Source organism: Acomys russatus, chromosome 18 (assembly GCF_903995435.1).
Source record: "Acomys russatus chromosome 18, mAcoRus1.1, whole genome shotgun sequence".
Lineage (NCBI taxonomy): Eukaryota > Metazoa > Chordata > Mammalia > Rodentia > Muridae > Acomys > Acomys russatus.
The window spans coordinates 20,890,103-20,902,724 of NC_067154.1; the positions used below are offsets into that span (position 1 = coordinate 20,890,103).

At 44.7% G+C, this 12,622-nt stretch overlaps 1 protein-coding gene across 1 annotated transcript in view; it reads right to left on the minus strand.

Moving 5' to 3' along the window:
- Positions 1–2,160, minus strand: part of Tnfsf11 (TNF superfamily member 11) — a 92,784-nt gene extending 90,624 nt beyond the window's left edge. Inside the window, exon 1 of the mRNA XM_051160861.1 lies at positions 1,911–2,160. Coding sequence (XP_051016818.1) covers positions 1,911–2,132 — 222 coding nt within the window. The 5' untranslated portion in view covers positions 2,133–2,160. The remainder of the gene's footprint in view (positions 1–1,910) is intronic.
- Between the last annotated feature and the right edge of the window lie 10,462 nt (positions 2,161–12,622).

Below are 12,622 nucleotides of genomic sequence, written 5' to 3' on the forward strand. Positions count from 1 at the left end.
GTTTCATTATAAGTCTTGTGCTATTGTGTGATGGAAGGTGACCATGCCATTAGGGTGACAGACATCTCAGACCACCTCACCACGATAGAGTTCCTTCAGGAAAGCTGAACAAGAGCCCAGCTGATGACTCCTTCCTCCACAGCCATGCCAGGTTCCAAGGTTCCTGGCAAACTAAGAGTCCCTAGAACATATTCTCCACACTTCCTTCCAAGCTCAATGTGCACTTCACAATTATTGCTCGGAGAAGATGTTAGGGCCCTAAAAAGTTAAAAAAAAAAAAAAAAAAAAAAAAAAAAAAGATGCCAGAAACTACTGTATCTTCAGGCCTAAAATCTCTTTGCAAAGACTATAACAGCCTTTTATAGGACGTATACTCTACCCCTTGGCACCACACACAGAAAGATATGGGGACTGGCAAACACAGTGATTTTTTTTTAAGTCAATCCCATAGCATTTAATATTGTTGCACACTATGCAGGCTCTCCATACACATGCATTAAAAAAAAAAAAAAAAAAAACAGATGGCAAAAACCAACCAAGAAGTCATTCATTGATTCCTCTGCACCCCGATGTACCCCAATGAAGGGGAAATGCTTGGTTTGGTTTGGTTCTCATTTTCATACGAGTTTGTGATTAATATCAAAAGCAAAGCACCCAAACCTTGCCCGAGGAAGAAAATCTCGACAGGTAACAAATGTGAAGTGTGATTATTAACCCTGAGATGGGTTTTCAGAAATACTGGTTTATGGTCTTTCTATTTTGCATTAGTGGGTAACCACAGTAGTGGTATAAAGTACAAACTAGCAGATCTGAATCCTTAACAAAGCCTGTAATCCAAGTACAGTTCAAAACTTTGGCGTATGTCAAAAACTCTTGCAGTCCAAGCAATGACACATTTTAATGCATCCAGTTTGGTTTGGTAATCACCTTTGATTCTGGAAACAAACGAGGGCCAAACCCAACTTTCTTTCCCATAAAAATATGCACAGTCAGCCCCCCACTTCCTCTGAGAAAGAGTTCATAGCACCAGACAAGAATATTTGAATGAATCCACCCAACTGCACTGCAATTTCCAAGAAAACACAAGAGCGCAAACCACCAGAAAGCATAATATTACAAATTTACCCCTTCCTTCTCTCTCCCGTCTACCCGCCGCCGCGGTTCTGAATCTTTTTGTGGAGCTTCCTCTCTCTTCAAAAGTTGGTTACTGGCTAGAATGTAGTCAGGCTGTACTAACACACACACACACACACACACACACACACACACACACACACACACACACTCTCGCACTCACACAGAGGCACCTTCCTTCCTCCGCCCACTTCAAAGGCAGGCACAGTGGGGCTGTCCCTTCACCCTCAGAGCCTGAACTCCAGACAAGCAGCAGTGCCCCAGCCCTGAGACCTGGCATTTCTGGTAGAGCTGTCACTCTGCTAATCTGGAGACAGGAGTGTCATCTCTAGGTGTTCTAACGACTGGCACCCTCTCACTGTGGTCCCAGCCTGCCAGAAAAGCAATGCAGCCACAGGTTAGTTAGCGGCGTTGGAAAGTGTAGATACCCAAGTAAAAGCGTCCAGTTTCCCTAAAGGGGTTAAAGCTAGTTCTTAACTTCAAGTGAGAAATGCAAGGTGGGGAGAAAGCGTGCGATCATTGGCACATGAAGGGGGATCCGCCAATGCTACTTCTGGGGGAAATTCAAACTCCTTCTCTGCTAGAACCAGTGGCGTGGCGCTCAGCTTCTGCGTGCTGCGGGGAGAAGGTGCGGGTGAGTGTGGCTTGAGGCCCCCAAGTTCCTTTCCTTGAAGAGTCGCTTTCCTTTCCATAATAGGCAAGATCCGGGAGGCCCAGCATGAGGGCCAGACTCAGTTTCCCCAGCAAAGGACCGGGCGAGGAAGGCAGCCACTCACCTGCGCTCGAAAGTACAGGAACAGAGCGATGCTGCAGACCACCTGGCCCAGCCCCAGCCCCAGGAGGGCCAGGAACATGGTGCGGGAGGCTGCGGGGGACGGCGGAGGGGCCGGTGCTGAAGGCATGGGGTGCAGCGGGCCCTCGTGCGGGGCTCCGGGGCCACTGCCCATCTCCTCCGAACCGCGCAGGTACTTGCCGTAGTCTCGGCTGGCCCGGCGCATGGCTCGGCGCCCGAACTTCGGGCGCCCAGCTCCGCGATCGCTCCTCCGGTCCTCAGCCTCCCGCCACGGAGCAGGCTCCCGGCCAGGTGTCCCCCCAACCGATTCACTGAGATCCTGACAGTGGCTCCCCGGGGCGCGCGATAGAGGGCAGGGTACCCCGGGCAGCCCTAACGCTTATAAACCTCGTGGAGAGGGCTGGCCTCGGGAGCCAATCAGCCCCGGGTAGGCTGCCTCTTCCACTCCCATTTCAACCCTCCTTCCTTTCCTTCGCCCTACCCCTCCTCCTTATTTTTCTCATCAACTGGCCTCCTCCCTCCCCATCAGGGCCCTCTGAGGTGGAAGCTGTGAGTAGGTTCAGTGGTTCCTGGCTCCCTCAGCTTGCCCATCCTCAGTTTGCATCTCTGGGTCTCAGGTTCCTCTGTAAGGTTTAAAAGGCTAGCTTCAGTGACTCCGGTGCCCCTTCCTGTACACCACCCTCAACGTTGTAGATGAGACCATCTTCAAGGATCCTGAGGTTTGGCCTCGGTTTATGCCTCCAAATATAGACTCTCTGGGTGTTGGAAAGGTCTGGGGAAATTCTAGAACTCCCCTCAAGTCCGTCTCTCTTCATCTTAAAAGAGACTTTTAAACGAGCAGATTTTGAATGATGCTGCAATGAGCGTACAGACGCTTAGAGGAAAGGGAGGGAAATCGTGGAGAGGGGAGCAGGGAAAAAAAATAGACCAAAAGGGAAGGGTCAAGCACTGCAAAGCTGCAAGCAGCCTTCCCAGGCGGGGTTGGCCCAACAGTTAGGAAAGAACTGCTAACAGTGCTAAGGGCAGAATTAAGCCTCACTGCTTAAGAAATCTGTATGTTGAGGGCCAATGAAATAGCTCGGTGAAGGCGCTTGCAGCAAATCTTGATGACCTGAATTTGACCCATAGAATCCTCACTGTAGAAGGAGAAAATCTACTTCTGAAGGATATCCTCTGACCTAGAAAGAGAGACAGAGACAAAGAGACATAGACAGAGAGACAGAGACAGAGAGACAGAGAGAGAGAGAAACACACAAACATTTTTTGTTGTTGTTTTGGATTTTGTTTTTGTTTATTTGCTTGAGACAAGTTATTTCTTTGTAAACTTGCCTGGCCTGGAGCTTGCTATATGACCCAGACTGACCTCAAACTCACATGGATCCACTTGCTTCTGCCTCTGCCTCTGCCTGTGCCTCTGCCTCTGCCTCTGCCTCTGCCTCTGCCTCTGCCTCTGCCTCTGCCACTACCACGGCCACTATCTCTTTAGTGCTGGGATTAAAGGTATGCACAGGACAACTAGAATAAACGTTTTAAAACTTTTTTAAAGTTTTTAAAATATTTTGATTCCTTATTATGCCCCTTGGGGAGAAATATTAGCTGTCTTACAATTTCTGATACGTGTTCAAAGTATATGATACATGTTCAAAGGTGAGGTGCTGACTTTTCTAAGTAGCACTTTTCTTGTGCATTTTGCTGGTGACCTGTCTCTGAGTTAGTGATGTTATTGTACTCTGCCACAATAACACCCCTTGCTCCTTTTATCCTTTTAAGGAATCTCTTACCCAGGGACAGTTTCGAATACAAGGCATCAGGCATTTGGAAAGTATTGATTCTCTGGGAGCTTCCAGCGGTGACACATTGCATGTCATGGTAGCAAAAGTCTAAATGTTTATGTCACTTTTCACTTAATCTTTAGTGTTTGGGAGAATAGATCATTGTAACAGAAGTTTCTTAAAGCTCCATTTTTTCTCTCGAGAGCTTGAGTTGTATCATTAGCAATAAATGTCGCCAGTTGCTCTCCTTAAATGGACATGAGTGCCTTGTCACTTTCCAGACTAGCCAGGTGTACCCACCCACCCACCTGTCTTATGGTCGTCTTGAAACCCAGGCACCAGCGAGTCTGCAGGACAGCCACCTCACTCTGCAGTGGAAAGGCTTGAATGCGTTCTTCCCATTCTGCCAACAGGATACGGTTTTTAAAACTCTAATACCCAAGTGTTAAGGGTACAGCAATTTGTACTGGCCTATTAAGGCCATTCTTCTGTTTTTAGATTTATTTTATTTTGTGTGCACAGGGTTTCCCCTGCATGTTTATGCACACCCACGTGCATGCCTGGCACCCTCTAGGTCACAAGATCCCTTGAGATGGAGTTAGAGATGCTGATGAACAGCCATGTGAGACCTAGAAACTGAACCCAGGTCCTCTACAAGAGCAACAGGCGTTCATAACTAGCGAGCTATCTAGAGGTCTCAGTCAAGGACACTCTCAAGTGAAAAATTGCTTCCATTTTTTTTTTCTTTGCACAATTCATGCTGGCTTTCCTAGCTTTACAATATGGCTGGGTTATTTTGTCTGTCTGTGTTGCTGTCTATGTAGTAAAAATTGAACAAATATAGAAACAAATAAGACTATGGACATAACTATAGTATACTACAAAGCTAGGCATGGTCCTGCCAAGGTGTGAAGGCTACCCTCAGAGAAGCATGCTCTCTTAGACCAGCAGTTCTCACCCCTGGGGAGGTGTCACACATCGGATATCCTGCATATCAGACATTTACATCATGACTTATAACCGTAGCAAAATTACAATTATAAGATAGCAACAGAATAATTTTATGGTTCGGCTCACCACAGCAAGAAGAGCTGTATTAAAGGGTCGCAGCATTAGGAAGGTTGAGAACTGCTGTCTTAGACGAAAACTTCCTTTGGGAAAGCTGTGCACAGTAAAACTAGTTTCGGTAAGTATGGTAAATACTTAGTCAAAAGAAGTTTTTGAAGGTAGTCAACTTTGGGAATTATAAAGGGAGAGAGAAAGACCTGTCATCCAGGAAAAGGAAATGAGTGAGTCATGAGCAGGAGAGGAGGGTAGCATTGAGAACCGCGGAGCAATGGGCCACTGTTGGGAAGTGCTCTCCACAATTCTCTAGCAACTGTGATTGTCAGTCCTTCCCCTCAGGCCCGGCGATTGCTTCTCCTAGGTAACCGGTATTGAGATTCTGCTTTCATAAACATTTTCTACAATGCTTTCAAGTCTACCCAGCAGTTCCCCAAGGCCTCTTCCTGAACCATTAGACCACCACAAGGATAAAGGCTGGTTTTCACTTTCCTACCACGGCCGGGTTTCATCTTTATAGACTGCACTCTCTACTCAGCTTTCCTCTGAAACAAAGTTGCCATGACCAAGGTCAGTAAGTACTCAAATGTGTATACTATTTTCAGCAACACCAAAGGTGATGACAGGTTTAAAATAAGAAAACACTGGCTTTTCAATTCCTACATTGGATGAGGAGTCTAAATATGTGGCTCGGGGACTCGCTTGGGCTTGGGTTGAGAGATGACAGGCTGCAGGTGGATAGACATGCTAGAAGGATGCACAGGCACCTAGGGTACAGCTCATGACTTGAGGATGCAGTCCACCAGGGCAGGGGACCATAGTGGACAGACTGTGAGGCAGCTGGGTGTGTTGTATCCATAGTCAAGGTGCAGTGAGAGAGCTGAAAACTGATACTCAGCAGGCTTTCGCCGTTTTCCACAGTATATGGCCCCCACCATCATGGGAAGAGCAGAGAGCAAAGAGCACTGACAAGGTTCATGTGACCTAAGAAAAAGCATTCAAATGCTGTGTTAAATAGCCTGACTGGGTATACCTTGTCTGTCCAGCTTCAAAAGGTAGCCCCCCCCCCCCGCAACTCTTCCTGTCTCTCCAACATGGACGATTCACTTAAGGTTTCTGAACTCTCAATGTCGAGACAGGCATGGAGCTAGGATTATTAGCTTCATAGAATTACTGAAAGACCCAACTTACTGATCTAGACAGTCTGTGGTGTGCAGGTTATTGTTATCTGGTGATGGCCATAATTCGATGTGTTCGCAAGAGCAGCAGTGAGTAAGAGGCTAGCAGGCCTCTAGCACTGGGGATTGGGTGAGACCATAGATGCATAAAAAGAGGACAGAAAGGCTTAGTGATGCTACAGAAGACAAAGCCAGGGGAAGATCACACTTGACTTAGTATTTCAAATGTGTTCCTATCCACATTCCACCTGTAGCGTTCATAGATTTCTTCACATTCATAAGTGTTTGGTCTAACTTTTCGTTGCATTGTTTGGCTATATTTGGTATATATATGTTAACTTTGCAGTAAAAAAAATTAATGTTTTGAGAGGGTGTGGAGATCATGGAAGGCTGGAAGGGAGTCTCCAAGCCCTCCAGATAGCCAACAGAGAAATCTGCGCTCTCCTTCAGGAACAGTGAGTCTCTCAGAGTCACCCCAGACCTCGAAGCTTCCAAAGGACACCCGCTCTCACGGCAAGAAGTACCAGACAGATGATAATGCTCCCTGTCATTCATACATAAAAGGTCAGGAATAAAGGAAACCCCCCACCTCAAAACCAGAGCCATAAAATACACCCACCCACGCCTTCAAGAAACCTGCTGTCAGTGGGATTCTACAAGGCAGGCACCTCCCTTCACACACCCCGGAACCAGGAGATGCAAAGCAGGGACATTGACTCATCTCTCACTCTTCAGTTTATCCAAAAGAAAGGAAGGAAGGGAGAGAGGGAAGGAAAGAAGGAGAGAGGGAGGGAAGGAGAGGGATGAGGAAGGAGGAGGGAAGGAAGGAAGGAAGAAGGAAGGAAGGAAAAAAGAAAGAAGGAAAATGGCTTTCTGAGCCTCATGAAGCCAGGCCCTCTCCCTTCCTTATACTCCATGAAAAAAAAAAAAAACTGATTCTCAGGCCTGACATGGTTCTCCAGAACCCTTGGATACTGAGCCACAGAGTTTGGGGGTGCCAGCCTCCCAGACCAATAAAGCCTGCTTTTGCCATCTTGAGGTGAAATCTACTCTTCTATTTTGCTTCATTGATTTATTTCCTACAGCAGGCTGCAAAGGCAACGGTATAGTTCTAAGGCCTAAGAGGCAGAGAGACTTACAGATTCCAATCTTAAAATCTAAGAACTAGTGTTTCTAAAGACTGAAGAAGACTGGTATCCCAGTAAATATGACCAACAAGGTGAACTGGCATTTCCTCCACCTTTTTTGGTCTATTCAGGCTCCCAATGGATTGGATGATCTGCACCCACTCTGGGGAGGGTCATCTGCTTAGCAGATCTGTGCAGCCATATAGCCTAGTACCCTGAAGTCCTGCCATGATGACGCACAAAGTTAACCAGCTTCCACCAATCTGTTGGGAAGTCTAGTTTATAGTCTAAAGCTGATGGTATTGAAATAAACCATCATTCTCAATCTTCTTCTACTGAACAATTTTAAACAAAATATCCCTGAACGGTTTGGTCACTGATTTTCCCCTTTCTAGACACCCATTGGCTCAATTGCTTTCTTTCCTTTAAAGGTGAAGTGTTTTGACTGCATTGCATGGGTTTTCCTGCTAATTGCATTTGACTAGGAAAGTCCAGAAACTGCCTCTATTTCTTGTGACTTTATTTTCCCCTGAGTACTGATAGTGGGGAAAGTGGAACGATTCATCTGATCTTCACTGCAATACTAATATCCTTGTAACTCCTTTTCCCAACTCTAAATATGAGAGTCATTACTGCTGAGCATCCCAGTAAAGCACATCTCTCTAGAGCAGGCTTTTGTTAGATGTTTTCAAAGATGATCTTACATCTTCATGGTTTACAAAGTCAATAAGAAATTAGAGTCAGAGCAGCCAATGTTTAGATTTCTGACATCATTATTAGAAAGGGTGGGACTTAGAATTCTCTTGACCACTAAGATCCTGCTGGATGGCTCCAGATGACATGGATGTTTGTTTACAAATAATGAGGTCACACTATGAAACTTACTCCATAATGGCCTATGTGTGTGTCTATCTCTTTATTTGTTTGTTTATGATGCAATAGTAATTTCTGACTGAATAAGAAAAGTGAAGGAAATGGCGATTCCCTAAGATCTAGGAAAGGGAATATGATTTACTATAATACAATACTTTCTGCATAAAATTGTGTCTAAAGGGGACAATTATAATAATTCAATAATGCTGCTTTTTCCTTTATCCTTTGTTTGCTCAGCTCTTCTCTCTTCAGCAGATGTGCTCTCTGTCCCTCGGAGGCCGATCCCGACTGCCTGTGTTATGAGACTGCTGCATTAAGACTGGCTGGCATCCACCAGTGGGAGACACACAATGGTCCAAAAGGCATAGGAAGAAGAAAAAGAAGGTAGTGGTTCTCTCTCATCTGGCTCACTGAGATTCAAGTCATGGCGGATGCGCTCTGTGGTCACAGGTCACAGCCCTTCCTCCTGCACAGCTCTGCTTCTTTGCAGACATTGGCAACATCCTCATCTCTCTTCATCCCTTGAGGCCAAGGAGTGTGTATTCATCTCTTATTGCAGATATAACAGATTTAATAAGTTAATAATAATGCATAAATGCATTATCTTGCAGCTCTGGGGATCAAAAGTCTGAAGTATCTCTGCAGGGATTTTGTGGGTTTGCTTGCTTTTCTCAGCTTCTAGCCTCCGCCTATATTCCTCAGCACACAGGCCCCTTCTTCATCTTCAAAGCTCGTCAACCCAACTCTAGCCTATGTTTCTGTCCTTACATATTCTTTCTGACTTCCACCCGACCAGTCTCCCTCTTATAAAGAGTCCTTTGCTAACACTGCACACACACAGACAATCTGGCTTTACCCACTGATCTCAAGACCCTTAGCTTTAAGATAGATAGATAGATAGATAGACAGACAGACAGACAGACAGACAGACAGATAGATGATAGAGATAGATAGAGATAGATAGATAGATAGATAGATAGATAGATAGATAGATAGTAGATAGATAGATAGATACTTATACTTATTGTCCCCTTTGTTCTATAAAGTAGAGTTTGCTAGTTAATCCAGCATGTAGGGTATGGTCATTTGTGGAAAGCACTGTCTCCTGCAGTATAAGAAAGATCCATTTTTGCTTGTTTCTGAGTTCATCATTACTTATTATTAATCTCCTTAACCCTGACCACAGCTCTTCAGTCTCTTCAGTTATATCTCAGGTTTACCACCTTTTTTCTTTTTCTTTTTCTTTTCTTCTTTCTTTTTTTGGGGGGGGGGGGTTGGGGTTTTTTTGTTTGGTTTGGTTTGGTTTTTTGAGACAGGGTTTCTCTGTGTAACAGTCTGGCTGTCCTGGCTCACTCTGTAGACTAGGCTGGCCTTGAACTCAGAAATCCATCTGCCTCTGCCTCCCTAGTACTGGGATTAAAGGCGTACACCACAACACCTGTCTGTAACCACCCTTTTCTTGACAGGATTTGGTGTGATGTGTAGTTGGCATTCTATATTCGTGAGTTTCACAGCCATACCTTCAACCAATCATGAGCAGAAGTGTTCAAGAAAAAAATTCTAGAAAGTTCCAAAAAGAGAAACTTCAACTTACCACATCAAATTCAATAATAAAGTGATGAAGCCGTATGTAATTGCTTCATGAGCATTGCATCATAAGTAATATTATAGTAATTTAAGATGATTTAAAGACTGTAGGAAGATATATCCAGAGTGTAGTCAACTACTATACCATCTTACATAAGGGTCTCCAGCTTGTCCAGATACTGAGCAGTGGCTGTACTGGCTAAATTGGACACAAATTACATCTGATTTCTGAGCTTGAATATTGCAATACATGCATACATGCATGCATGCATACATTATACATACCTTACATGCTAACAATAATTTTAAAATATGTATACTATAATAGATAATAAGCATATAAAAATGTCTTAACCTTGAGCAAAGTTGATAATGTGCTTTACTTTTCCCTTTACAGCTTGATCCCTTTGCTTCTTCTCTGAGCACTTCTGCCTCTTCCATTCTCAGGTTCCATGCTGGTTTTGCTCACTGAAGACCCTATGAAATCTCCCAGTTAGATCTAGCCTCCCAAATACTCTATTCAACATTCCCACCGCTCTCTACAAACAACCTGTTCTTATCACACTTTCTTCAACTGACAAATAAATGAATAAGATGTGACAGGTTAATGCTGATGTATGCGATGGGAAGTCAAATAACATTTTAGGTTGATGGTCTGGAAGCGCACTGTGTTTGCCATAAAGGATAGCAAGTTATCAGACACAAGATGTACTCGTTACTTTTTTCACACTGTGACAGAACATCTGACAAGCACAGCTTAAGAAAAGGTTTTATTGGCTTACGAGTTGAGGGTTCAATCCATCATGACAGGGAGTGGCAGTGGCAGGAGCAATTTTAGCTGTGGAAGCAGGAACAGGAAGTTATTGGCCACACTGCATCCCCAGCCAGGAAGTAGAGAGGGAAGAACGCTGCTGTCTAGCGCACTTTCTCCTTTTTGTTCAGTCTTGGACCAGAGCCCGTGGAATGACTCCGCTCACATTCAGACCTCTCTGGAAATGCTGTCACAGACACACTCAGAGGTTTGCCTTCTAGATGGCTCTAAATTTCACCAGGTAGATGCTTTGTAACTAATCATCAGAGCACCAGAGAAAATGGAAGAGGAACTTGAAGAGGCAGCTCTAACCTCTAACCTGGTGAAGAAACCATCCTATCTGTAGGTCTGTGTCTCTACAGTCAGGACCTGCATAAACTGATGCACCAACCAAGGACGTTACAAGCAGAAATCTAGACGTCCAGTTCAGACACAGCCAAAGGACAGCTCCTTCTCCTCGTGGGGAAGGGGTTGGGGAGAGCCAGGACTGCCTCTGACACAATTCTGGCGCCAGCAATTTGATCACTTCTCCTTGGTAGGGGCTACACAGAGGAAGGGGGAGGGGAGCACAGACTATCTTGATGAGACATGATAGGCTAAGGGAGGAGGGTTCCACCTGTCAGAGGTCTAGGGGAGGGGAATGGGGAAAAGAGGGAGGGAGGGAGGAAATGGGAAGATAAGAGCCAGTGGATAACAATCAGGATGTAATGTGAATACATTATAATACAAACTGAAAAAATTTAAAAATGAAGGGAGAGAGAGAGTGAGAGGAGAGAGAGAGAGAGGATCCCAATAGTAATGTCACTGCTGGGTCTCTAGCAAGCAACTCTGTACAATAGTTTTCAAATTACTATCAATTTCCTTTTATGTGGAAAGAAAAATACTGTCTGAAGTATTGGGCCTTTGAAACAAACTTTTGAGAAATATTGAAATAAACAAACACCATCAAAGTATCTCATTGTATTTATATTTCTGAATCTATGAGCAGTTCAGTTTTGCCTATGAAAACTAGCTTGTTAATGTATCTGCTGTCCTGTTCTCTGAAGCTTCTGCTGTGGATCATGGGAAGTCTTCCATTCTTATTGTGATAACTTTCCTTTATAACGAATCATCCCGCATACGTTCATGAATATGTCCTTCGTGTAACCTTCTGTAGTATATCTGTGCGTAATTCTTCCTCTGTTTCTATTCTGTTACCCGAGTCATCTGCTGGACTGAAAATCCAGACCTAAGCTTTACTTCACCTCTTTCATTCCCTCCAATGCCACTGCTAGGAGATACCAGTCTTTTGTGATGTTTTCCTGTATCTCAAGAATTTGGCTAATTATTTTCTATTTTTTCTCCTATACATGTCACTCTGTTTTCTTGGGTTTTTCTTTGGGATGCTTAATACTATTTTTTCAAATTTTTTTTTTAATTCTTCTCCTATATATTACTTCCTGACCAAAAACTCTCCTTGCTCCAACCTCTCCTCCCTCTTATCTCCCCTCTTCCCCAGTTGTAGTACCCCAGTCACCTCCCCTCAGAAAATAGCAGACCTCCCAGGGACATCAACCAAACGTAGCATAACAAAGCTACATTAAGACTAGGCACATATCATCACAGCAAGGCTGGAGGAGGCAATCCAGTAGAAGGAAAAGGGGACCCTTAATACTTTCAGCGGGCATTTTGTACAAAGAAGTTTTGCTCTGAATCATAGTATCAGAAGCTGTAATCCACAGTCCCTTCACTCCAACACTGAGGCGGACTGAACAACACGGTGGCAAGAACACGTCATGGTGGAGGATGCTACTCACCTCATGTTACCCAGGGAGCAAATAAAGACACAAGCGTCCAGAGACAGAATACATGCCCCAAAAGCACGTCCCAAGTGACACACTCCTTCTATTAGGCTGAAACCCCTAAGTCTCAAGCATCCCAACAGTGCTCGCAAGTTACGATCCCATGAGTGGACAGATACAGGCATTAAGTCAGAGCTTTCCTGATCCGATGGACTCTCCAGAGCCCCAGCCGCAGCCAAGGCTTTTATGTAGGAGCTTTGAGAAGATCTGCTAGATTCCAATCATACATTCGTCCCATGATCCCTGTGACAAGCATCTTAACTGTCAACTTCACTGGACTAGAAGAAACTGAGAAACAGGCTGCTGGGCACACCTCTAAGGGCTTTTCGTGGTCAGGTGATTTGAGGTAGAAGATCCATCCTGAATGCAGGTGATCTGAGGGGATCTTTTTTCCTCATTGCCTTCACATTGCACTGGTGGGTCCATTTCCCATGATGCTGCTTG